Genomic DNA, 25,449 nt, shown 5'->3' with positions numbered 1-25,449 from the left:
AGTGAGCCACCACGCCCGGTGATCTACAATATTTTGAACCATTTTTATTTAACTGTAACCTCCAAAGATGATTTAATTGACCTGAGATGGGGCCCAGCCATATTTTTGAAAAGCTCCTCAGGTGCTTCTAACATGGATCCAAGCCTGAACACCACTGCAGTTTAATGGATGAGATGCCCACTTTTAAGCCAAAAATACTAAGCTCAGACTTGGACCTCCTCTTCCACCTCTCCTTCCTGCCCCCATATTCAACAATCTAACCATACTGAGCTGCTGATTCCCCAGGGATTGCATATGATTTCAAGCTGTCACTCTTCAACACATGATATAATCTTTGTCTGGAACATGTCCTATCCCACTTTCTAGAAAACTGCTTACCATTTGTCTTAGTCCATTCTCTGTTGCTATCACTGAATACTTGATACTGGGTAATTTATTTAAAAAATAAATGTATTTCTTACAGTTCTAGAAGCTATGAAGTCCAAGGTCAAGAGGCAACATCTCAGGAGGGCCTTCTTGCTGGTGGGGACTCTCTGCAGAGTCCCGAGGTGGCACAGGGCATCACATGGCAAAGGGGGCATACTGAGAGCCAAACTAGCTTTTAATACAGACCTACTCTAATAATAACTAACCCACCCTGTGATAACTCAATCCATTTATCCATGAATGGATTAATCCATTCATGAGGTCAGAGCCCTCATGACCCACCACCTCTTAAAGGCCCTGCCTCTTAATACTATTATACTGGGGATTAAGTTTCAACATGAGTTTTGGAGGGATCAAACATTCAAGCCATAGCACTTAAGACTCAGCTCCAAGGCTACCTTCTCTGTGAAGCCTCCATGTAAACAGGCACAGTTAGCAGCTTCTTTCTCTGGGCTTCCATAGCACTGTCTCTGCATGAATATATCTCTATTATATTGAAATTATTTGTACGAAGAACCCTCACCTCCACAAAAATCAGGAGGTGCAATGATACATCAGATACCTCTTGTGACCATTTTACATCTTGGCCAACTTTTTACTCCAGCCCCAGCAGTATCTCCTTATCTCTCTATTTCTGCCCAGCAGCTTCTCTCCTGCTGCCTAAGTTGTCACCTGTGGTACCCACATGGCCCCTCTGACACACGTGCAAACCTGGAAGTGACAGGGACTTAACACCAGATGGGAGCAACCCTTGACCAACAGATAATGAGAACCAGGGGATAAATCCCCAGGGCAGACAATTCTAAAGTTCACTCTCCACAGCTCTTGAGAGGGTCCCTGGGAGGATCAAGCCTCAGTGGCCCAATGTGGTAATTTGCTCCTAACTCTCTCTTTCCCTTCTTCCTTGTTTCCTTGGAATCACTTCCCAAAATAAACATCCTGCATGCAATTTCTGTTAATAGGATGTGCTGTTTGGAAAAACTCACTAAGACAAATGGAAAGAACATTAGTCTTTGGATCAGAAAACTGGATTCTAGTTTTAGCTCCCCCTCTGCCTTGGGTGAGAGAATATCTAAGGCTTTGATTTCGTTATCTATAAAATGGGGATGGCCAGGTGCGATGGCTCATGCCTGTAATCCCAGCACTTTGGGAGGCCGAGGCGGGCGGATCAACTGAGGTCGGGAGTTCAAGACCAGCCTGACCAACATGGAGAAACCCCGTCTCTAGTAAAAATACAAAAATTAGCCGGGTGTGGTGGCGTGTGCCTATAATCCTAGCTACTCAGCAGGCTGAGGCAGGAGAATTGCTTGAACCTGGGAGGCAGAGATTGCGGTGAGCCGAGATCATACCACTGCGCTCCAGCCTGGGCAACAAGAGCAAAACTCCATCTCAAAAAAAAAAAAAAAAAAAATGGGGATAACCTTCCATTCTTCACAGTATTCACGGGAAGAAAAAATGGAAATGCATGTGGAAATGATTTATAACTGCAAAGCACTAAATAATGTTATCATTATGCTTTAGGACGAATTCGTTCCCTATTCACCCTTTAAATCAGTGGTCTCCAACCTTTTTGACACCAGGGACCAGTTTCTTGGAGGACAATTTTTCCACAGACCCAGAGGTGGTGAGGAGGGGGAAATGGTTTTGGGATGATTCAAGTGCATTACACTTATTGTAAACTACCTTATTTCTATTTTTATTACATTGTAATACATAATGAAATAATTACACAACTCACCATAATGTAGAATCAATAGGAGGCCTGAGCTTGTTTTCCTGCAACTAGACAGTCCCATACGGGGGTAACGGGAGACAGTGACAGATCATCCGGCATTAGATTCTCACAAGGAGCACGCAATCCCGATCCTACATATGTGCAGTTCGCAATAGGGTTCGCGGTCCTATAAGAATCTAATGCTGCCACTGATCTGACAGGAGATGGAGCTCAGGCAGTAATGTAGGCAATGGGGAGCAACTGTAAATACAGATGAAGCTTTGCTCGCTCGCGTGCTCCTCACCTCCTGCTGTACTGGTCCATGGCCTGGGGGTTGGGGACCCCTGCTTTAAATGATAGAGCTTCTCAGGACTTGGACCTTGACTCTCTTCTCATTTTATAACCCCATCCTAGATGACCTCATCCATTTCTAAGGCTTCAGTCAATCAATGCCATCAGAGACATAGCTTTAATCTAGGCCTGTGCTATTTAACCAGGGTAACAAATAGCTGGCAATTGAGCACTTGAAATATGACTAGTTGGAATTGAGATATGCCATAAGTTAAAATTTGAAGATAGTATGAAAAAAGAATGTAACATATCTCATTAACAATTTTTTTTTGGCCGGGCATGGTGGTGGCTCATGCCTGTAATCCCAACACTTTGGGAGGCCAAGGTGGGCAGATCATGAGGTCAAGAGATGGAGACCATCCTGGCCAACAAGGTGAAACCCCGTCTCTACTAAATACAAAAATTAGCTGGGCATGGTGGCACGTGCCTGTAGTCCCAGCTACTCAGGAGGCTGAGGCAGGAGAATTGCTTGAACCCGAGAGGCAGAGGTTGTAGTGAGCTGAGATCGCACCACTGCACTCCAGCCTGTGCTACAGAGCGAAACTCCGTCTCAAAAAACAAACAAAACAAAACAAAACAAAAACGAAATTTTTTTTTTTTGAGACAGAGTCTTGCTGTGTCACCCAGGCTAGAGTGTAGTGGCGTGATCTTGGCTCACTGCAACCTTCACCTCCCAGGTTCAAGGGATTCTCCTGCCTCAGCCTCCCAAGTAGTTGGGACTATAGGTGCCTACCACCACGCCCGGCTAATTTTTTTTGTATTTTTAGTAGAGACGGGATTTCACTATGTTGGCCAGGCTGGTCTTGAACTCCTGACCTCGTGATCCACCCACCTCAGCCTCCCAAAGTGCTGGGATTACAAGTGTGAGCCACCGCGCCCAGCCAACAATTATTTATTTTGATGAAATGTTGAGATAATATTTTGGATGCATTGGGCCACATAAAATATATTATTAAAATTAATTTCACCTCTTTTCTTCTACTTTCTAAAATGTAGCTCTTTGAAAATTTAAAATTTGGCTTGTTTTATATTTTTATTGAGCACAGCAGTAGATATCTGCTTAGAAAAGAAAGGTCCAAATCTGATTATCCAACTGCTTTCTTGACATTTCCCATTGGCTTTCCAACACTCAAAACAATTCTTCAAAAATTGAACCCAAAGGCTCCCCCTCCTTCCACATTTTTCTTGTAGCCTCTTCCTGGTATCCTCCTACATCTCATCCTCCTCTAATTCATTGAAATCAGAGTGATCTTTGCAAAAACAAATCTGATCATACCACTAGCTTCCCACTACTCTTAGGATTAAAACTGAAATCCTCAACCTGTCTTGCAGGACCTGCACCACGTACCTCCCCATCTTTATATAACACGTGGCCCACTCCTGCTCTCCAACTAGTTCCTAGGAGATATCCAACTCCTTCTTGTTTCAGGACTCTTGCACCTGCTTTCCTTCTTCCTGGAATTTTTTTTTTTTTTTTTTTTTGAGTTGGAGTCTCACTCTGTAGCCCAAGCTAGAGTGCAGTGGCAGATCTTGGCTCACTGCAACCTCCGCCTCTGGGGCCCAAGTGATTCTCGCACCTCAGCTTCCTGAGTAGCTAGGATTACAAGTACGCGCCACCATACCAAGCTAATTTTTTGTATTTTAGTAGAGATGGGGTTTCACCATGTTGCCCAGGGTGGTCTCAAGCTCCTGAGCTCAGGCAATCTGCCCACCTCGGCCTCCCAAACTGCTGGGATTACAGGCATGAGCCACCGTGCTCGGCCCTGCCTGGACTACCCTTTACCTATGTCTTTCCCAGCTAACTTCCAATCATTCTTCAGATATTATTTTAGTATCATTTTTTCAGGGAAGACTTGCCTGGCCCCAAAACTTTCATTTGGTGGCAATTTATCATAATTACAATTAATAATTTGTGTTATTAAATATGTTTGCTTCCCCAGATGGTAAGCTCAGTCATATCTATATACTGGCTTCCCTATTGTGTAGCCCAGTGCCTAACACAGACAATGAATATTTTTTATTTTACTTTTTTTGAGACAGAGTCTTACTCTGTCAGCCAGACTGGAGTGTAATAAATAATTGTCGATGCATAAATTTATAAAAAATGAATGAAGAACTGCTGAATGAAGTATGGTCATAAAGTCATGTCATTGTGTGCTCTCAAAACACATGTATCAGCTGGGCACGGTGGCTCACGCCTGTAATCCCAGCATTTTGGGAGGCTGAGGCAGGCAGATCACAAGGTCAGGAGATCGAGACCATCCTGGCTAACATGGTGAAACCCTGTCTCTACTAAAAATACAAAAAAATTAGCCGGGCGTGATGGCGGGCACCTGTAGTCCCCTACTTGGGAGGCTGAGGCAGGAGAATGACGTGAACCCAGGAGGTGGAGCTTTCAGTGAGCCGAGATCGTGCCACTGCACTCCAGCCTGGGCGACAGAGCGAGACTCCATCTTGAAAAAGAAACAAACAAAAACCCCAAACAAAGAAACAAAAAACAAACAAACAAACAAAAAAACATGTATCAGTACAAATATCCAAATAAGTGTTATCTTTTAAATGGTCATTTTTGGAAGCAAATACATTTATTTCAATAAACTACTCAAACCAGTTTAGTAGCCCATGATATTTGGGATGATCCTGGTACTAGTTTACAAACCATGCAAGAAAAAAAAGTTTTTTTGTTTCTTATTCTAGATTTTATAAAATGTTTTATCATACACCCTATTCATTAAACTTAGTTTTGAATGACTTCAGAGTTATCATTCAAGAGTATGCTTTAAAGTGGCAATGTCCAATAGAACTTTCTACAGCAAGGCAATATTCTATATCTGTGTTGTCCAATACAGTAGCCACCAGCCATGTGTGGCTATTGAGCACTTGAAATGTGGCTAGTGCAACAGAGGGACAGAATTTTTAATTTTATTTAATTTTAATTGACAAGCTTAAAGAGCTGCATGTGGCTAGTGGCTATCAAATTGGACAGCACATCTGGTTTAAAGCCATCACCAGAATACAAGTTCCTGAAATATTTTGCCCCCAATATATGCCAGGAATCTTACTAAAATTATTATATAACCTCAACAAATGGCTAGTTTGCATATATAAAACTATCTTTGTATAAAATAAATCAGTGATGTTATTAAAAAGATTCACTTCAGATGCCAATGACTGCTCTTCAATACTCCTACCTTTTATTTAAAGAATGCCAAAGACCTTGTTCCATTTTGCCAGGCCCATATAACAATGCAGAAGCACAAGAGACTTAAAGGAGACCACTGTGAATGAGGGAAGGTCGTCCATGACCACACATATTCTTGGGAACATAACTCAAGTTTGTCATGGATTTTGCCTCCTAGGCATCCCCCTCTCCAATGATGCAATACTGAACATGTAAAAAGGTCAAATTAAGAAGGCAACCATGTATTTTTGGAGCTGGTAAACAAATAATGGAACCAAGATGTCATGAGGCTTCAACTGTGAGTGAAGTTTTGCCAAGGAAACAACATCAGTCAACATTAAAAGGCAAGCGACCCTTAACAATGAGATAGTATCAGCCTTCTGTCTTGACAAAGGGACTGCTGTACACAGCACCACTGGGTTGAACTTGACAAAAAGATGCCAGTGTGACACCCACGCCTCTGCTATACAGTGATTTGGGTGGATGGTAAAAGTTTCAGAGGCCTGGCATACACAACCATCCTTCCAGGCTCCCAGTTCAACATCTTCAAATACAAGAGAATATACTTCTACACATGTATTCCCAGGCCTCCATGGTCAAGTTAACTTCTAGATATATTACTGCCCACGTGTACATACATGCTTATTAGCATATTGGTATCATCTGGGCCCTTATATATTTGTTTACTATAATTTCAGTGAAAGTTTAAAATGGTGTATTTATAGTATAAATTTTTATTTACCACATGCTTTTTAATTAACAGATTAAAAAATATAATGACCATATTACAAAGTACTTGTGAGATATTCATGTCTGAAATTTTATTTTGATGAACTGGAAAGAAAACATAAATACATTACAGTTAATGATCCTAATGATCTTTAATGATATTAACTAGTTGTTCAAATGTAGAAATGTCACAAGAAATCTGCCTATCCATGAATTCATTTCAAATGACTATACCTGATACACGTATATGTTTTCTGATTTGCTTTTATTGATTTTGTTGATTCTTTACTATATCTGGAGATAAGAAACATGTCTTCTCCTCAATCTCTGACTTCCAAAGTACTTTATACAGAGTTGTATAATAAACGTTATTGTTTTGGTGATAGTGATAATAATGAAGCAAAAAGAACAGAGTGCAGTATTGTGATTCACCCATGATGAAGAAGTGGAAATATACTAGAATATAGAATCTTGGCATAGTATTACACAGATCTGGATAAGGTGAATAAAGCATTCATCTCTGCTAGAGTATCAATTTAATGAGTTTACTAAACAATCATAAAGGCAGTTAACTTCCCACCACTAATGATTCAAGGCATTTACTCTTCTAGAATGAGCACCTATTTCCATTTTACTCCCCTAATCCAGTGGAAATTGACTTGTTCCTGGGCTGTTAGAACCTCAACTCGTCCCCTATGCTCTACATACCTTATCCCTCCTCCCCCTGTCCCACCCAGATCTCCTCTTACATATACACAAACACACACACATATTTGACTTACCTTAACGTTTTCTGGCAATGCTTTGTTCTGGGTCAACCCCACAGCAAGCAAAGCTATCACAGCTATGATAGAGGAGAAGCCAAGGATGGCTAGGATATTCTTGGAGCAAAATGTCTTCACGTTAGACTCTAAAACCAAAAGCAGAAGAAAAAAAATACCAACAAGAAATCAAAAACACTGATTTTCCTCCCCTTTCTGTCTGGTCTTGTAATGGCTACCTGGAGACATCAGAGACAGATTAAAAGCCAATCTTTTTTATCAATGAGGTACTTACAGAGTAATTGGGAAATAATTCAAGAACAAAAGGATTTGTTTGTGCTTTGACAAAGGCCAAGACTGAGTTAGTGGCTGTGGCAAGGACAAAACTAGGTCAGTGATCAGATATGGAATGAGGAGTGAGAAGAGCCCCAAATTGGCTGTTTAACAGTTCACACAGATCTATCAAGGTAGAAGTAACAAATAACAAAAAACAAGAATACCCCTCCTCATTTTTGAAATCTACCACAAAATGTTTATGATGTTAAAAAGTATTAGGAATGTATCATCAAACAACAAATCCCACTATTCCATGACATTTCCTGGCTTGACATACATACCCCTTGCATTTAAACCACCCTTACATAGTAAGCAATTGGTAATGGCATAGAGGCTGAGGAGTCTTGAACATTTTGGATCATAATTCATATTATCTTATTTATTTTGTCTTTAGTCTCATTCTGTCATGGGACATTAGAAAAGCTCCAATAGTAGAATTATATAAAAGGCAAAAGTGGCCGGACAGGGCAGCTCACACCTGTAGTCCCAGCACTTTGGGAGGCTGAGGCAGGTGGATCTCAAGGCCAGCAGTTCAAGACCAGCCAGGTCAATATGGTGAAACCCCATCTCTACTAAAAATACAAAAATTAGCCAGGCATGGTGGTGGGCACCTGTAATCCCAGCTACTCGGGAGGCTGAGGCAGGAGAATCGCTTGAACCCCGGAGGCAGAGGTTGCGGTGAGCCAAGATCGCACCACTGCACTCCAGGCTGGGCGACAGAACAAGACTCCATCTCAAAAAAATAATAACCAAAAATGGGTGCCGTGGCTCACGCTTGTAATCCCAGCACTTTGGGAGGCTGAGGCAGGTGGATCACGAGGTCAACAGATCAAGACTATCCTGGCCAACATGGTGAAACCCCGTCTCTACTGAAAATACAAAAATTAGATGGGCATGGTGGCGTGCACCTGCCATCCCAGCTACTCAGGAGGCTGAGGCAGGAGAATCACTTGAACCCAGGAGGCAGAGGTTGCTGTGAGCCAAGATTGCACCACTGTGCTCTAGCCTGGAGACAGAGTGAAACTCCCTCTCAAAAAAAAAAAAAAAAAAAGGCAAAAGCTACTTTGGTCAGATGTAAACAGATTGCATAGAGGAAGTGAACAGGAAATGAAATGGTTGCACCATTCCCTCCATTTTGACAACTCAACCTCCTCCTCTCTCAACTCCCCAAACTATTCCCAAACGTAGAAGCTGGCTGGGCACTGAAATGGGAGCTCTCTCTGAAGCTCTTGAGCAGAAGCTTGAACTTAATCCAAGTCTAAGCTTGGATTAAGGTATGGGTCTCCAATCCACCTCAATCCCCAGAATCTTGAGGCAGTCTTTACCCATCAGACCAAACAATACAAAATTTAGGAGAAAAAGTTTTAGCAACATCATTATCTATTGCTTCCAAACAAGGAAGAGCAGATGAAATACACAGCACTTCCCTGCTTCTCCCTTCCCAAAAGAACCTCCATTTTGTTCAGATGCTTGCCTTTCCCCTAAGCTCAGGGATGGACTTGTCTGTGTAATTTCATTCCCTCACCAGTGACTGGTTTAATAATGGGTATGCCACCTAATTATGGCCCATGTGACCGTGGAGGAAGTCTTCTGGGGCAAGTCTAGGGAAAAAAGAAAACATTCTCTCTTCATCCTCAAACATTGTCCTGCCTGGAAGGGATGGCATCCAATGATGGCAGAGCAGAGAGATGTAGAGAACGTGAGTCCTTGATGGCATTTTAAGCTGCTAAATCAACAAATGCTGAGCCCATCCTTCCATAAAACTTATGCTTTGACCCAATTAGAGTCAGGATTTTAACTACTTGAAGCTAAAACATCTGGATAAAACTGGTATGGGAGAGATGTCCTCTTTGATGCCAGTGTTCTGGAATCTGGAAAAGAACCCTCTAAGGGCACCCCACTTTGGTTCCCAACGTTGTGATGTTGACAAACACAGCCCTAAGCAGCATGTCCTTTAGATAAGCAATTATAAATAAAACAACCAATTATAAATATAACAACAAACAAACTGTAGCAATGTTTCTACCATAATAAAATTTTGAATGTTTTACTCCCTCAAGCTATTCAACAAGGTCTACTTGTTAACTTCTTTTGTTTTTGTAAATATGACAATCTTGCAATCTCATTTTCCTTCCATGGCCATTTCAGGCACTATTCTTAGCATCCAAGTTACTACAATAAAAAAAGAAAAACTGATAAGGCCCCTGCTCTTTGGAATTTACAATCTAGTTAGCAAGACAGATAAACCAGAAAAGAAGCACATAAATAGGTGATTTCAGGTCACAATATGTGCTAAGAAGAAATTCAAACCAAGGAACTTGATAGAGTGACTTGCAGTAGAATTGGGAATGAAGGAAAAGGTATCAGATTGAGGGTCAAGAAAGCCTCTCTCAGAAGATGACATTTGAGCCGAGACCTTGAAGGTGACATTTGAGGAGAAAACACCAGCCTGGAGAGGGAGTAAGAACATAAGAGGAAGAAGGAACAGAAACTGCAAGAACCCAGAGGTGGGAACCAAGTTGATGTGACTATAATTATTTCTTCCTTTTCCTAACGAGAAAATTTACTAACTTCTTCTTGTCATTGAGGAGTTAGATGTACACTTTTCCACATTTTCCCAGCTTTTGCAATGATATCCAGGTTACCAGAATATATGCAAGCCTTTCATCCTACTCTTATTTCTTATTAAAGATATAATAAGAAAAAGATTTTTAGGTCAGAGAGAAAATTTAGGAATTTTTCATACATGATTTTTCAAATGTTTTTATTACCAAAAGAACCCACAATGGTTAAGTTTGTTTTTCATGTAACTGACTACATTACCCAGAGAGCAGTAATTAAAATGCTATCTTCCATGGACTATATGTCAGCCAGTTTTCAAAAGCCCTGATCACATCCAGGAAGCAGGAGAGTCATCTCAGAAGTGGTGCCAAAGAAGAGGTGCTAGAGGTGGGGTGCAGGTTGACATATCTTGGATGTGTTCATAAAAAGAGAATTACTTAGGTAACTGCCCCTTCTTCTTAGACCCCCAGAGTGCTTTCAGATGCCATGACTGCCACAGTCAAGCTCTATTATGGAAAATTCACATTGATTGTCTTCTCCCTGAAAAGCCCTTAATCTGCCTTGTGGATAACAGAAATGTGGTTTCTGTCATACAATGTGAAATGGTATTTTGAAACAGAATTTCAACAAATGATTTTACCAAAATATCCAATGGCAAAGTGTTGTCATTGTTTTCCCTTTGAATTGGCTTACTGTACTGGAGAATTTAAGACGGCCACTTCCTTTGCATTTTTTTCTTTTCATGTGATGTGACAAGGGAGGCGAATTTTCGGCTTAAAGTGAGAGAGCAAGGTAATATTAACTTCAGCTCTTCACCTGACAGAGAGATAAAACTGAAGGAAACCCAAGCTTTGAAAAAACACAGGCTGATTTCAAGCCAATTAGCTGTGTCAGAGGAAAAATACCTTCAAGACTTTTATAAGAATCAAAGGAAGCAAAGGTTCTTTTGATTCTTATAGAAACAGCCATCATGATGTCCAGTTATAATCATATTAAGGTGAAAATCAAAATTATTTAATCTCGGCAGGGTGCAGTGGCTCACACCTGTAATCTCAGCACTTTGGGAGGCAAAGGTGGGCGGATCACTTGAGTCCAGGAGTTTGAGACTGGGGGGTAACACGGTGAAAATCTGTCTCCACAAAAAAAATACAAAAATTAGCCAGGCGTGGTGGCATATGCCTGTAGTCCCAGCTATTTGGGAGGCTGAGGTGAGAGGATCGCTTGAGCCCAGGACACCGAGGTTGTAGTGAGCCAAGATCACACCACTGCACTCTAGCCTGGGCAACAGAGTGAGACCCTGTCTCCAAAACAAACAAACAAATTATTTAATTTTGTCCATAGTCAAAATTCTGTTGTACAGAGAAATCCCAGCATTGCTACTCTGTGATAACAAAAATATAACATCTTAAAATTTTACTCCATTAATAAACAGATTTGGGGTGTTGACAGATGTGGTGGATTTCAGGCAAAAAAAAGTTTTGCTTTGCAGATCCAATGTGACTGACTAGATTCAAATTGTTTCCAATTTGTTATGAGTCACATCTGGACTAAACTTTTCTTGTCATATAGAGAACAAAACAGCAAATGTGGACAAGCATTGGTGAGCAAACATTCAAGGAATGTTGTGGTCCTTCCTGTGTTTACATAGCCTAATGATGGAACAATCACTGAAGCTCAGAAGACTGGTCCTAATCTGGCGTTGTCATTCCTCCAACTCACAGAGTCAAAGTCTCCACACCACCCCTGCTACCTTCCTTCTTCTCCATCAGGGAACTCTTCTTGAGGACACATATGTAGGTTGTTCTCACACTCAGGGGCTTGAAGATCCTCTCTCAGTTATTTCATCCCAAGCCCCTTAGACCCACCTTCTTCTATAGTGATATCCACATCCTCTGATTCCAGTCACCCTTACCTCATATCTGATCTTCTACAATGGCCCTTTCTGGTGACTCCCACACTTCCTAATTCTCTTCCCTATCAGAATCCCTCCTTCATGTGGCTATAGAAATCTTCCACAATTGACGTTCCTAAGACTCTACCTTATCAAGAACCTATGTCCTGCTGTGTGCCAGGTGAAAGCTACACTGGTCTACCTAGACCTCCAAGCCCTTCAGAAATTTCAGCCCTTCCCATTTTACCATTCCAACCAACAGATCTGTTTGGGTCTAAGATGAGAATTCCTGACATTATGACTACTAGAATGTAAGCTCCTTAGGGCAGGGACTTTTTTCTGGCTTGTTCATTGGTATATCCCATGTTGTATGAATGAATGAATGAATGAATTTTGGATTCTCTGAACTTTTCTCAGTGTGGGACACCTTCATTTGTAATTCCATTCCCCTCATTCTCCAAGTCTTTTTGTCTCCTTCAAAATCAAGCTCAGTTGGAAGCTATGCTCCCCCTATACTCTACAAAGCTCAGTTATGTCAGTAGTCCTTTCTTCATGTGCTACCTCTAGATATAGCTTGAACCATTTCAGTTTGGGAGTTCTATAGTTGTTGGAGAGGGGACTATGCCTCATTCATTTTTTCAATTGGTCACTCAATCATTACTTATTGAACACATTATTACTATGAACTAGACCTGCCCTAGGCTCTGAGCTACAGCAATAACCCAAAGTGAGAAATGTCCCTATCCTCATGGTGCTTATATTCTAGTTGGGAGAAAAATACAATAAGCAAGATAAACAAATAAAATTTACAGTGTATTACATAATTTTAAGTGCTGAGGAGGAAGAAAAAGCAAGGAAGGTAAAAAGGAAGGATGCAGTGATTAGGACTGGCCTGAGAAGGTGATTTCTATCACAGGGAGAAAGCCTGCATACCTCTGAGGCAAGAGCTTTACAGCATCTGGAACTGTACACAGAAAGGCCCTGAGGGGAGAGTAGTAGGAACTGGTCAGAGGATCAATGGGGTCCCCTGCTCATAAGGCCTTGAGGGCACTAGTGAGGGCTTTGCCTTATTCTGAGTGATGTGACTTACTTCTAAAGTCATTCATATAATCTATGCTCAGCAACTCAGGGGTGAACAAGGAACCATTGGGGGCTGTTGAAGTCACTGGAGAGAGAGGGTGTGGCCTTTTAGGGTGGCACATCCCTGCCTCTTGTGGTAATGATGTGCTGAGGCTACTCAAATGAGGTCAGGCCACACAGCCAAGTGTGGACAGAGCCTGGCTCCATCAGAGCAGAGCTTGTGCCAAAACCAGGTCTGGGCAGACGCATCCAGGAGGAGTAAACATAATCACATGAGACAGCCTTCTCAATGCCTTCTAGACTTCTTGATGGCTCAGCACTGGAGAGTCTTTTCTGAGAGACCATCATCAGGAAGGGTCACCGAGCCAACAATCATCAGGATCCATCAGCAGTTAGTCAAACTCCACAGACTTCTGGGGGATGGTTCAAGCTAGAGCAGAGTTCAGATAAGCTTACCTTTGCTTAGTCTCTGTAAGCCTCCATTTCCTCATGGGCAGAATGGGAGTCACAATAGTATCTGCTTCATAGGGTTGCTATGTAAGGTTCAATGAGCTAACAACACGTAATAGCCTATACTAAAGAGTCTTACTATATTCCAGATTCTACTCTTAGCACTTTAAATGCAGCCATTAATTTAGCCTTCACTACAATCCTATAAGGTGCACGTAATACTATCATCTTCTCTATAAAATCTGTATTAGTTTTTTAGGGCTGCTACAACAAGTTACCATGAACTTGCTGGCTTCAAACAGAAATGTATTCTTTCATAAATCTGGAGGCCAGAAGTCCAAAAGTTAAGGTATCAGCAGGGGCATGCTCCCTTTGAAGGTTCTGGAGGAGATGTCTTTCTTGTCTTTTTCAGCTTCTTAGCATTCCTTGGCTTGTGGCTGCATCACTCCAATCTCCACCTCTGTCTTCACATGGCCTTTCCCCCTGTTGCTCTTTGTGTCATGTTTCCTTCTCCTTTCTCTCATAAGGACACCAGTCATCAGATTTAGGGCCCACCCTAAATTCAAGATGATTTCATCTCAAGATCCTTAGCTTAATTACATCTCTGAACACCCTACTATATTTCCAAATAAAGTCACACTCACAGTCACTATTATAATTATCATTATTGTTAGTTTACAGATGAGGAAACTGAGTCACAGAGAGATTAAGTAACTTCCCAAAGTTACACTGATGTAAATGTTGCGCTGTTACATGTAGTTAGACAGACATGGCAGGAAAGGGCTCTTCTCCCCCACCAACTAGAAATATCAGGTGATGGTTTGACAATTATCACATTGCCTCTCTAAAAATGATAATTTGGCAGCTGGAGCCAGGGAGAGAAAATCTGCTGATCCACAGCTGTAACATTAAAGTGTTAATTGAATTCAAGCACCAGGGAGAAGCAACTTCCTGGGCATGCACATTAAGAGACAAAAGGTGGAAGATGACTTGCCAGGAGCACTCCACCGGAAAAGGAAAGAAAGCCTCAGATGAGCATGCACACAACTTCCTAAACACACTGTGTGCTCAAGGAGGTAAGGAGGGCACTGTGCGTGCAGGCAGCCCACCCTAAGGGAAGAATCACGGGAAAATGGCTCAAGATGGCAGCCTATAAAGTCCTAGGATCACAGCTAAACACATTGTTTGTTCTCCAAGTTGCCCACTTGGATCTCTTCCAAGGGTTCTCTCCTTTCTTTCCTGTTCTAAAGCCTTTTCAATAAACTTCCAGTCCTGCTCTGAAACTTGACTCAGTCTCTTTTTCTACTTTATATCCCTCACATTCTTTCTTCTGATGAGGCAAGAATTGAGGTTACTGCAGACCCATATGGATACACTGCCAGTAACTCAGATAGCTGCCACTGGTAACAGGGCCAGGAATTAAACACGGGCATTCTGGCTTCAAGGTCCAGGCTTTTAACCAGCACCCTACCCTACAATACATGACTGAGGCTCATACAGTGTCTGGGCTGTGCTACCAGTACTGTTATGTGGTAGCCAATCTCATTATCCAGAAATAAAAAGTGACCAACATTGAGGATTTGGCTGGAAGGGTTGTCTGGACTGTTCTCACTGAGGATACCAATGTCCTACCTTTTGAAATCATGAATCTCATCCCTGACAGTCAGAAGCTTACAGTTAAATGACAAAAGGCTGAGACTGTGTTTCTCAGGAAGCTTAAGGGACTTGCCCAAGTCATGCACCTTGCACGTGGCAGAACAGGGATTTGATCCAAGTGTCTCAGTTCCACTTCAATGCCTTAAATCATTGTCCTGCATTAGAGATGCGTAGAAATTTTTCAGTTTTATTCTTTCTCAGCTGACCCAATGCAAAAGCACTAGTCCAAAATTCTATCTAAATGGAAAGGTCTTATTCTACCCCAACCCCATATTTCTCCAATTAACCAATCCAGAGTCACATTCAAGGATAAAGCAGTTTAATTTAGCAGGTTTTTTCCTGCCTATATTTTACTTAAAGAAGTCAGCACAAACATCAATAGAAACACAACTGCTAAAGACAAACTTTGATCCTAAAGATCTCAATGATAACCAGTTAGTTAAAGGGCAAAAGGCAAAAAAGAAGGAGGAAAAATAAGATGGACATTGGGTTGGGAGACACAGGTAAGAAAATAGAGCCAGGAAATAAGAAGGAAGGGAAGGGGTGGGGGTGAGAATGAAAAGAAAGGTAGAAAGACAAGGTAATTGAGTAAATAACCCATGTCCTGTTCCACTGATCTCTTGAACCACAGACGTCAGAGGAAGTTACTGGCTCTTTTTAATGCTATTTTATTTCCACTCTTTGAACTTTTAATTAGCCAATTATTCTCGGTTCACAGCTTCTTAGTTAGAAAACAATTGCATTTATCTTAACAACGTAGCCTGGCTGATACTGAGTGGACCCCTTGAGACTCAGCTTTGGGTGGGGAGAGCCTATTTGGTGACATCCAAATAGCGTAGATGTGGGTGGGGGTGCAGAACAAGCTCTTCCTGCAAATCAGATTCAGCCAACCTGAGGCTCCCCACCCACAGTTCTTGGGCAACACACTCTTCTCAGATTAGCAGCACGTAACTAACATAACTGGTTTGCACTTGGTTATACCTGACTCTAAAAATGTTAATGATCGCAAAAATCAAATGCTGACAGAAGCTCTATGTATGGGAAATGAGGAAGCAAAAGAGTCCTCTTCCCTGATTCTTCTCACTTCCTCCAACCAAACCATCCATTCTCTCTTGCCCCCACCCCTTCTAGCCTCCCTCAAATTCTTTTGCCCATAGATTGCATTGAGAATAATAGGCCTTTGTGGTCAGTGTGGAATCCCATGTTTAAGTGTAGGGTTGGCAGGGAGGAAGGCTGTTTCCGGCAAAGTGATGTCACTGACACTGCAGACAGGAATTCCCTGTGTCCCAGCCAAAAGGCGTAACAATCTGGTGTATTGATGGCCTCAGCAATAAGCACATTGCTTCCACTAAACGAGTCTTCTTCCACATCTGAAATTGAAAAATTGTGCCCTGGGGACTCTACCCTTTCTCAAAGCAGCTGCATTTGTCAACAAGCCTTGGTTATTTGCAGATGGTGAGAATAAGCAAGAAAATCTGTATTGGCCATGCATCTCTAGTGTTGGATAATAGTGGAAGCAGGGTGAACTGACTCAACCAGGGTGCCTAGCCTTATAGTCTTGTCTTGTATACCTTGCCTTTATAAACTCTCTCATTTATACCGCCTTATTTTTGCACCAATGAGGTACAAAATTTAGAGGTTACATACAAATATTACTATAGAAAAATGTGCTATAAGCTATACAAAATAAAATTCTAAGCCCCCCAACTGACCAGACCATCTTTTGGCCAAGGGGACCCCAGAGAAACCTTGAAAACTGCGTTCTCAGCCAAGATGGAATGGAGGGTGGGAGGGGCTCAGACCCTCTCCCTTGCTAACCAGGAGTAGGCTTTCCTTCTCAAGGGCCTAACAGAAACCAGCCCTTTCAAAAGGCTCCACCACTGATATCAACCGACTCCCTGATGCTGCCCCATCTTTTCTGCCTGATAAGAGACCACTAACTATGGGGTGGTTCTGGCCGGTCTATGAAGAATAGGCAGCTAGTGTTTTCACATCCTCTGCTTCATGTTTTGATGTCAGAGGGCCAAAAACTCCACCTAAGGTCACCACCATTTTTTGAACATGGAGAAGCAGAAGGCTCAATTACACATGCAGATGGTTCTCCCTTCATAAATATTCATGACTCCTTCTATAGCTTATTGAATATGTATATTTGGCCACCAGCTCTGTGTAAATTCCTGTTCCCTTTGCCCCTCCCTCCAAGTATGTTTCTGGCTTCTGACTGGAGGCTATACTTCCCAACCTGTCAAAATGGCCATCCTGCAGGCTGTAACCTTTTATAAGAAATAAAGTCTCCTATTCTCTTCAAAATTTGTAAATTGTATTTCTGTAAGTTAACAAATCAAAGTAAAAAATGACAAAAAAAGTTTGCAACAATTATGAAATAGTAGGATTCACTAATATATAAGCATCATTTTAAAATCATTAAGAAAATGATCAGCTCACCTAATAGAAAAATGGCAAAGAAGATGAATAGGCAATTCAAAGAAAAAGAAATATGTGTTATCAACATATTAAATGTATTCTAACTACCCTTAATTAAAGAAATGTAAATGAAAAAAAAATTTTCAGAATAGCAACATTTTAAAAGTTTGATAAGTACATAATATTCACTATACACTTATTAGAATGGCCAAAATTTTTTAAATATTGACAATATGAAATGTTGGTAAGAATGCAGAGCAGCTGAAACACTTGTGCCTTGCTGCTAGGGATGGGAAATAACAAAGCCACTTTGAGAAAGTGTTTGGCAGTTTCTTATAAAGTTAAATAAAAACTCACCATAAAATTGAGCAATCCCACACTGAGGTATTTACCTGAGAAAAGCAAAGACCTATGTCCACACAAAGACATGTACCTAGATATTTCCAACTGCTTTATTCATAATTGCCAAAACCTCAAAACAATCCAAATGCTAGCAACTGGCAAATGTATACAAATTGGGAACAATCATACAATGAAATTCTACTCAGCAATAAAGAAAAAGAATAAACTACTGATAAATGTAACAATATGGATGAATCTCAAAAGCATTATGCTAAGTAAAAGAAACCAGATTCAAACAGGCTATTTACTTTGTGCTTTCATTGATATGATATTCTGGAAAAGGCAAAACTAAGAACAGAAATTAGATCAGTAGGCAAAGGCTCAGGATGGGCACAGAGGATTGACTACAAAGGGCCACAAAAGAGCTTTTGGAAATAATAGAAATATTCTAGATTTTGATTGTGATGGTGGTTAAATGACTTTATATGTTTGTCAAAATTCATAGAACTTTACACCTTAAAAAGTGAATTTTACTGTAAATTCAGTAAAGAAATTATATATGTTGACAAAGATGTGGGAAAACAGATACTTCTTGTATGTTTGTAGGAGTAAAAATTTGTAGAACCTCTTTGATGGGGAGGCAATTGAGTAACATCTATCAAAGGGTAAAGTACATATATCCTTTGACTGAAGAATTCTAATTCTAGAAATTTAACCTGCTGATATACTTATGAATATGTGAAAAAATGGTGCATAGACAGCGACATTCAGTGCAGCATTGTTTGTAATGGCAAAAGACTAAAAATGACAAAGTCCATCAACTGATGTCTGGATATATAAATTCTACCACATTCATAATACATAATTCTATGCAGACATGAAAAAGACTGAGGTAGATCTATGAATGTTGACACAAACTGTCTTCAAAACATTTCATTATGTGAAAAGCAAGATGTGGGGCCAGGCGTGGTGGGTCATAATCCCAGTGCTTTGGGAGGCCGAGGCAGAATAATCACTTGAGCCCAGGAGTTCGAGACTAACCTGGGCAACATAGGGAGAGACCCTATCTCTACAAAAAATTTAAAAATTATCCAGGTATGGTGGCGTGTGCTTGTGGTCCCAGCTACTCAGGAGGCTGAGGCAGGAGGGGACTGCTTGAGCTCAAGAGTTCTAAAGGCTTTGAGTTAAAGAGGAAAAAATGTACAGAGGGTTTCCAGTTCAGAGTAAAGTGGCAAAGATGATAGGAGCTGGGAAGGTGAACATTGGGTACATAGGAAGTTGTGCGCTGGTGGTTTAATGTTGACTTTGCCCACTCTAGCACCCTGTCAGCCACTCACCAACCTGATTAACTCAAGCAGCTACCTTTGGGTTCCCATTCATTCTTTCTTGCCAGATCAATGTAATTTCTGTACTCTTTGGGCAGAATTGTAAAGTCTCACTTGGTAGACTTTGGGTGGACTCAAAGTTCTATTTTGAGGGAAATTTGACATCTCTCCCTCTGCCCCTCTGGGGTTATGTATCTGTGTAAGCGAGAAATGCCATCTGGATAAGATATGGTCATGCAATTAAATGTCTATGGTAACACTGTCAGAGATCATCTGACACCTAACCAGCTGGCTTTCTCTTTAACCATCAACACAGAGTATCTGCACTTTAGATAAATGAAAACTCAATCTTATAAATTGATTAGTATCTAGTTCCTGTCAAAATGTGACAGATACTACTGATATTTCAGAATGACAATATCAGGGTCCTCTGCGTTTTTTTCTAAGCATATTTTCTGTACCCATTTAGTGAGGAGGAAGGTAGGTGGAGTTAGAGAAAGGTTCCTTTACCTTGGAAACAGGAACTTCCTCTGAGAGCAAAACTAGTAAGATGAATATATAATAGATGAGAGTAGCTTTTAGCCAAATCACCCACAGTTTAAAAGTTCTTTCAGTCTTGTGGCTTCAGTATCTCCTCAAATCCAGCATATGACTCAGAAAGTGGTGTCCTACTGAATTTTGTACCTGAGTGAAGAAGGAATATGTGAATATGGTGGGGATGGGGTCATCTACATAGAATAAAAAAGGCAACTAAACCCCGTCTGGGAAGTGAGGAGCGCCTCTGCCTGGCCACCACCCCATCTGGGATGTGAGGAGCGTCTCTGCCTGGCCGCCCCGTCCGGGAAGTGAGGAGCGCCTCTGCCCAGCCGCCCTGTCTGGGAAGTGAGGAGCGCCTCTGCCCAGCCGCCCCGTCCGGGAAGTGAGGAGCACCTCTGCCCGGCCGCCCTGTCTGGGAGGTGAGGAGCGCCTCTGCCCGGCCACCCCGTCCGGGATGTGAGGAGCGCCTCTGCCTGACCGTGACCCCATCTGGGAGGTGAGGAGTGCCTCTGCCCGGCCGCCCCGTCTGGGAACTGAGGAGTGCCTCTGCCCAGCCGCCGCCCCATCTGGGAGGTGAGGAGCGCCTCTGCCTGGCCGCCACCCCGTCTGGGAAGTGAGGAGCGCCTCTGCCTGGCCACCACCCTGTCTGGGATGTGAGGAGCGCCTCTGCCCAGCTGCCCCGTCCGGGAGGTGAGGAGCGCCTCTGCCCGGCCACCCTGTCCGGGAGGTGAGGAGTGCCTCTGCCCGACTGCGACCCTGTCTGGGAAGTGAGGAGTGCCTCTGCCCGACCGCAACCCTGTCTGGGAAGTGAGAAGCGCCTCTGCCCAGCCGCCCTGTCTGGGAGGTGAGGAGCGCCTCTGCCCGGCCGCCCCATCTGAGAAGTGAGGAGCGCCTCTGCCCGGCAGCTGCCCCGTCTGGGAAGTGAGGAGCACCTCTGCCCGGCCGCTGCCCCGTCTGGGAAGTGAGGAGCATCTCAGCCCGGCCGCTGCCCCATCTGGGAAGTGGGGAGCGCTTCTGCCCCGCCGCCCCGTCTGGGAGGTGGGGAGTGCCTCTGCCCAGCCGCCCCGTCTGGGAGGTGGGGAGCGCCTCTGCCCGGTGGCCACCCCATCTGGGAGGTGGGGAGCACCTCTGCCCGGCGGCCGCCCCGTCTGGGAGGTGGGGAGCGCCTCTGCCCGGCGGCCATCCCGTCTGGGAGGTGGGGTGCGCCTCTGCCCGGCATCTGCCCCGTCTGGGAGGTGGGGGGCGCCTCTGCCCGGCTGCCCCGTCTGGGAGGTGGGGGGCGCCTCTGCCCGGCCGCCCCGTCTGGGGGGTGGGGTGCGCCTCTGCCCGGCCACCCTGTCTGGGATGTGGAGGGCGCCTCTGCCCAGCTGCCACCCTGTCTGGGAGGTGTACCCAATAGCTCATTGAGAACGGGCCATGATGACGATGGCGGTTTTGTTGAAAAGAAAAGGGGGAAATGTGGGGAAAAGAAAGAGAGATCAGATTGTTACTGTGTCTGTGTAGAAAGAAGTAGACATAGGAGACTCCATTTTGTTCTGTACTAAGAAAAATTCTTCTGCCTTGGGATGCTGTTAATCTATAACCTTACCCCCAACCCCGTGCTCTCTGAAACATGTGCTGTGTCAACTCAGGGTTAAATGGATTAAGGGAGGTGCAAGATGTGCTTTGTTAAACAGATGCTTGAAGGCAGCATGCTCGTTAAGAGTCATCACCACTCCCTAATCTCAAGTACCCAGGGACACAAACACTGTGGAAGGCTGCAGGGTCCTCTGCCTAGGAAAACCAGAGACCTTTGTTCACGTGTTTATCTGCTGACCTTCTCTCCACTGTTGTCCTATTACCCTGCCACATCCCCCTCTCCGAGAAACACCCAAGAATGATCAACAAAATTATTAAAAAAAAAAAAAAGCAACTAAAATAATCTGTCAAAGTATCTCTAGCATGGTCTGGGGAAAGAAGGTGCCTTGGCATGTGGACTCAAGTACACCATTTCCTTGAAAGTTTTTTCCCCTAACAGTGATGAAGAATGCCTCCTCTAAGATAATCAAACTAACTCCCCCACTTCTGATTTCATGTCTACCAAGCTATCTTGCCACGTCAATTTTTCTACAAGGTAAAAAATGAAGACCTGGTATCATTCCTGCTGAAACTATTCCCAGAATAGAGAGGAGGGACTTCACCCTAACTCATTCTACGAGGCATATGAGCATCATCCTGATACCAAAACCTGGCAGAGATGCAACAAAAAATGAAAACTTCAGGCCAATATCCTTGATGAACATGGATGCAAATATCCTCAACAAAATACTGGCAAACCAAATCCAGGAGCACATCAAAAAGCTTATCCACCACAATCAAGTAGCCTTTATCCCTGCGATGTAAGGTTGGTTCAACATAAGCAAATCAATAAATGTGATTCATCTTGCAAACAGAATTAAAGACAAAAACCACATGGTTATCTCAATAGACACAGAAAAGGATTTCTATAAAATTCAATGCCTCTTCATGTTAAAAACTCCCTGTAAATTAGGTATTGAGGGAACATCCCTCAAAATAATAAGAGCCATCTATGACAAACCCACAGCCAACATCATACTAAATGGCAAGACCTGGAAGCATTCCCCTTGAAAACTGGCACAAGGCAAGGATGTCCTCTGTCACCACTCCTATTTAACATAGTATTGGATGTCCTGGTTAGGGCAATCAGGCAAGAGAAGGAAATAAAGGGCATCCAAATAGGAAGAGAAGAAGTCAAACTATCCCTATTTGCAGACAACATGATCCTATACCTAGAAAACCCCATGGTCTCAGCCCCAAAGCTCCTTAAGCTGATTAACAACTTCAACAAAGTCTCAGAATACAAAATCAATGTGCAAAGCTCCTTAACACTCCATACACCAACATCAGTCAAGCTGAGAGCCAAAGCAGGAAGAGCTCTCCAAGGAGAACTACAAAACACTGCTCAAAAAAGTCAGAGAAAGATCCATTCCAAGATGGCTGAATAGGAACAGCTCCAGTCTGCAGCTCCCAGTGTGATTGACCCAGAAGACGGGTGATTTCTGCATTTCCAATTGAGGTACCTGGTTCAACTCATTGGAACTGGTTGGACAACGGGTGCAGCCCACAGAGAGTGAGCGGAAGCAGGGCGGGGCATCGCCTCACCTGGGAAGCACAAGGGGTTGGGGGATTTCTCTTTCCTAGCCAAGGGAAGCTGTGACATATTACACCTGGAAAACGGGACACTCCCACCCAAATACTGTGCTTTTCTCAAGGTCTTGGCAACTGGCAGACAAGGAGATTCTCTCCCGTGCCTGGCTTGGCGGGTCACACACCCACGGAGCCTTGTTCACTGAAAGTGCAGCAGTCTGAGATTGAACCGCAAGGTGGAAGCCTGGCTGGGGGAGGGGCATCCACTATTGCTGAGGCTTGAGTAGGTAAACAAAGTGGCCTGGAAGTGCGAACTGGGCAGAGCCCACCGCAGCTCAGCAAGGCCTACTGCCTCTACACTCCATCTCTGTGGGCAGGACTTAGCTGAACAAAAGGCAGCAGACAACTTCGGCAGACTTAAACATCCCTGTCTCACAGCTCTGAAGAGAGCAGTGGTTCTCCCAACATGGTGTTTGAGCTCTGAAAACGGACAGATTGCCCCCTCAAGTGGGTCCCTGACCCCCATGTAGCCTAACTGGGAGACACCTCCCAGTAGGTGCCAGCAGACACCTCATATAGGCGGGTCCCCTTTTGGGACGAAGCTTCCAGAGGAAGGATCAGGCAGCAATATTTGCTGTTGTGCAATATTTGCTGTTCTGCAGCCTCTGCTGGTGACACCCAGACAAACAGGGTCTGGAGTGGACCTCCAGCAAACTCCAACAGACCTGCAGCAGAGGGGCCTGACTGTTAGAAGGAAAACTAACAAACAGAAGGAAATAGCACCAACATCAACAAAAAGGACACCTACACCAGAACCCCATCTGTAGGTCACCAATATCAAAGACCAAAAGTAGATAAAACCACAAAGATGGGGTGAAACCAGAGCAGGAAAGCTGAAAATTCTAAAAACCAGAGCACCTCTTCTCCTCCAAAGGATCCCAGCTCCTTGCCAGCAATGGAACAAAGCTGGATGGAGAATGACTTTGACGAGTTGACAGAAGTAGGCTTCAGAAGGTTGGTAATAACAAACTTCTCTGAACTCAAGGAGCATGTTCAAACCCATCACAAGAAAGCTAAAAACCTTAGGTTAGATAAATGGCTAACTAGAATAAACAGTGTAGAAAAGACCTTAAATGACCTGATGGAGCTGAAAACCATGGCACAAGAACTATGTGACACATGCACAAGCTTCATTAGCCGATTCGATCAAGTGGAAGAAAGGGTATCAATGATTGAAGATCAAATTAATGAAATAAAGTGAGAAGAGAAGTTTAAAGAAAAAAGAGTAAAAAGAAATGAACAAAGCCTCCAAGAAATGTGGGACTATGTGAAAAGACCAAATCTATGTCTGATTGGTGTACCTGAAAGTGACAGGGAGAATGGAACCAAGTTGGAAAACACTCTTCAGGATATTATGCAGGAGAACTTCCCCAACCTAGCAAGGCAGGCCAACATTCAAATTCAGGAAATACAGAGAACACCACAAAGATATTCCTCGAGAAGAGCAACCCCAAGATACATAATTGTCAGATTCACCAAGGTTGAAATGAAGGAAAAAATGTTAAGGGCAGTCAGAGAGAAAGTTCGGGTTACCCACAAAGGGAAGCCCATCAGTCTTACAGCGGATCTCTGGGCAGAAACTCTACAAGCCAGAAGAGAATGGGGGCCAATATTCAACATTCTTAAAGAAAAGAATTTTCGACCTAGAATTTCCTATCCAGCCAAACTAAGCTTCATAAGTGAAGGAGAAATAAAATCCTTTACAGACAAGCAAACACTGAGAGATTTTGTCACCACCAGGCTTGCCTTACAAGAGCTCCTGAAGGAAGCACTAAACATGGAAAGGAACAACCAGTACCAGCCACTGCAAAAACATGCCAAATTGTAAAGACCATCAATATGAGAAAGAAACTGCATCAGCTAGCGGGCAAAATAACCAGCTAACATCAAAATGACAGGATCAAATTCACACATAACAATATTAACCTTAAAAATAAATGGGCTAAATGCCCCAATTAAAAGACATAGACTGGCAAATTGGATAGAGTCAAGACCCATCAGTGTGCTATATTCAGGAGACCCATCTCATGTGAAACGAATGCACATAGGCTCAAAATAAATGGATGGAGGAAGATCTAACAAGCAAATGGAAAGCAAAAAAAAGGAGGTGTTGCAATCCTAGTCTCTTGTAAAACAGACTTTAAACCAACAAAGATCAAAAGAGACAAAGAAGGCCATTACATAACGATAAAGGGATCAATTCAACAAGAAGAGCTAATTATCCTAAGTATATATGCACCCAATACAGGAGCACCCAGATTCATAAAGCAAGTCCTTAGAGACCTACAAAGAGACTTAGACTCCCACACAATGATAATGGGAGACTTTTACACCCCACTGTCAATATTAGACAGATCAACGAGACAGAAGGTTAACAAGGATATCCAGGACTTGAACTCAGCTCTGCACCAAGCAAACCTAATAGACATCTACAGAACTCTCCACCCAAATCAACAGACTATACCAAAGACAAAAAC

At 43.0% G+C, this 25,449-nt stretch overlaps 1 protein-coding gene across 11 annotated transcripts in view; it reads right to left on the bottom strand.

Annotated features, from left to right (window-relative positions):
* Positions 1-25,449, bottom strand: part of ENTPD1 (ectonucleoside triphosphate diphosphohydrolase 1) — a 207,696-nt gene that overhangs the window by 71,319 nt on the left and 110,928 nt on the right. For all 11 annotated transcript variants that reach the window (XR_010146994.1, XR_010146993.1, XR_010146995.1 and 8 more), the window contains one exon: positions 7,184-7,311. Coding sequence is in view for 7 of the 11 variants with exons in the window: in XM_063782057.1 (XP_063638127.1) it covers positions 7,184-7,311 (128 nt within the window). In the remaining 4 variants the exon portion in view is untranslated. The remainder of the gene's footprint in view (positions 1-7,183; positions 7,312-25,449) is intronic.

Source organism: Pan troglodytes, chromosome 8, assembly GCF_028858775.2.
Source record: "Pan troglodytes isolate AG18354 chromosome 8, NHGRI_mPanTro3-v2.0_pri, whole genome shotgun sequence".
NCBI lineage: Eukaryota > Metazoa > Chordata > Mammalia > Primates > Hominidae > Pan > Pan troglodytes.
This window is presented reverse-complemented; position numbering and strand designations above follow the sequence as displayed.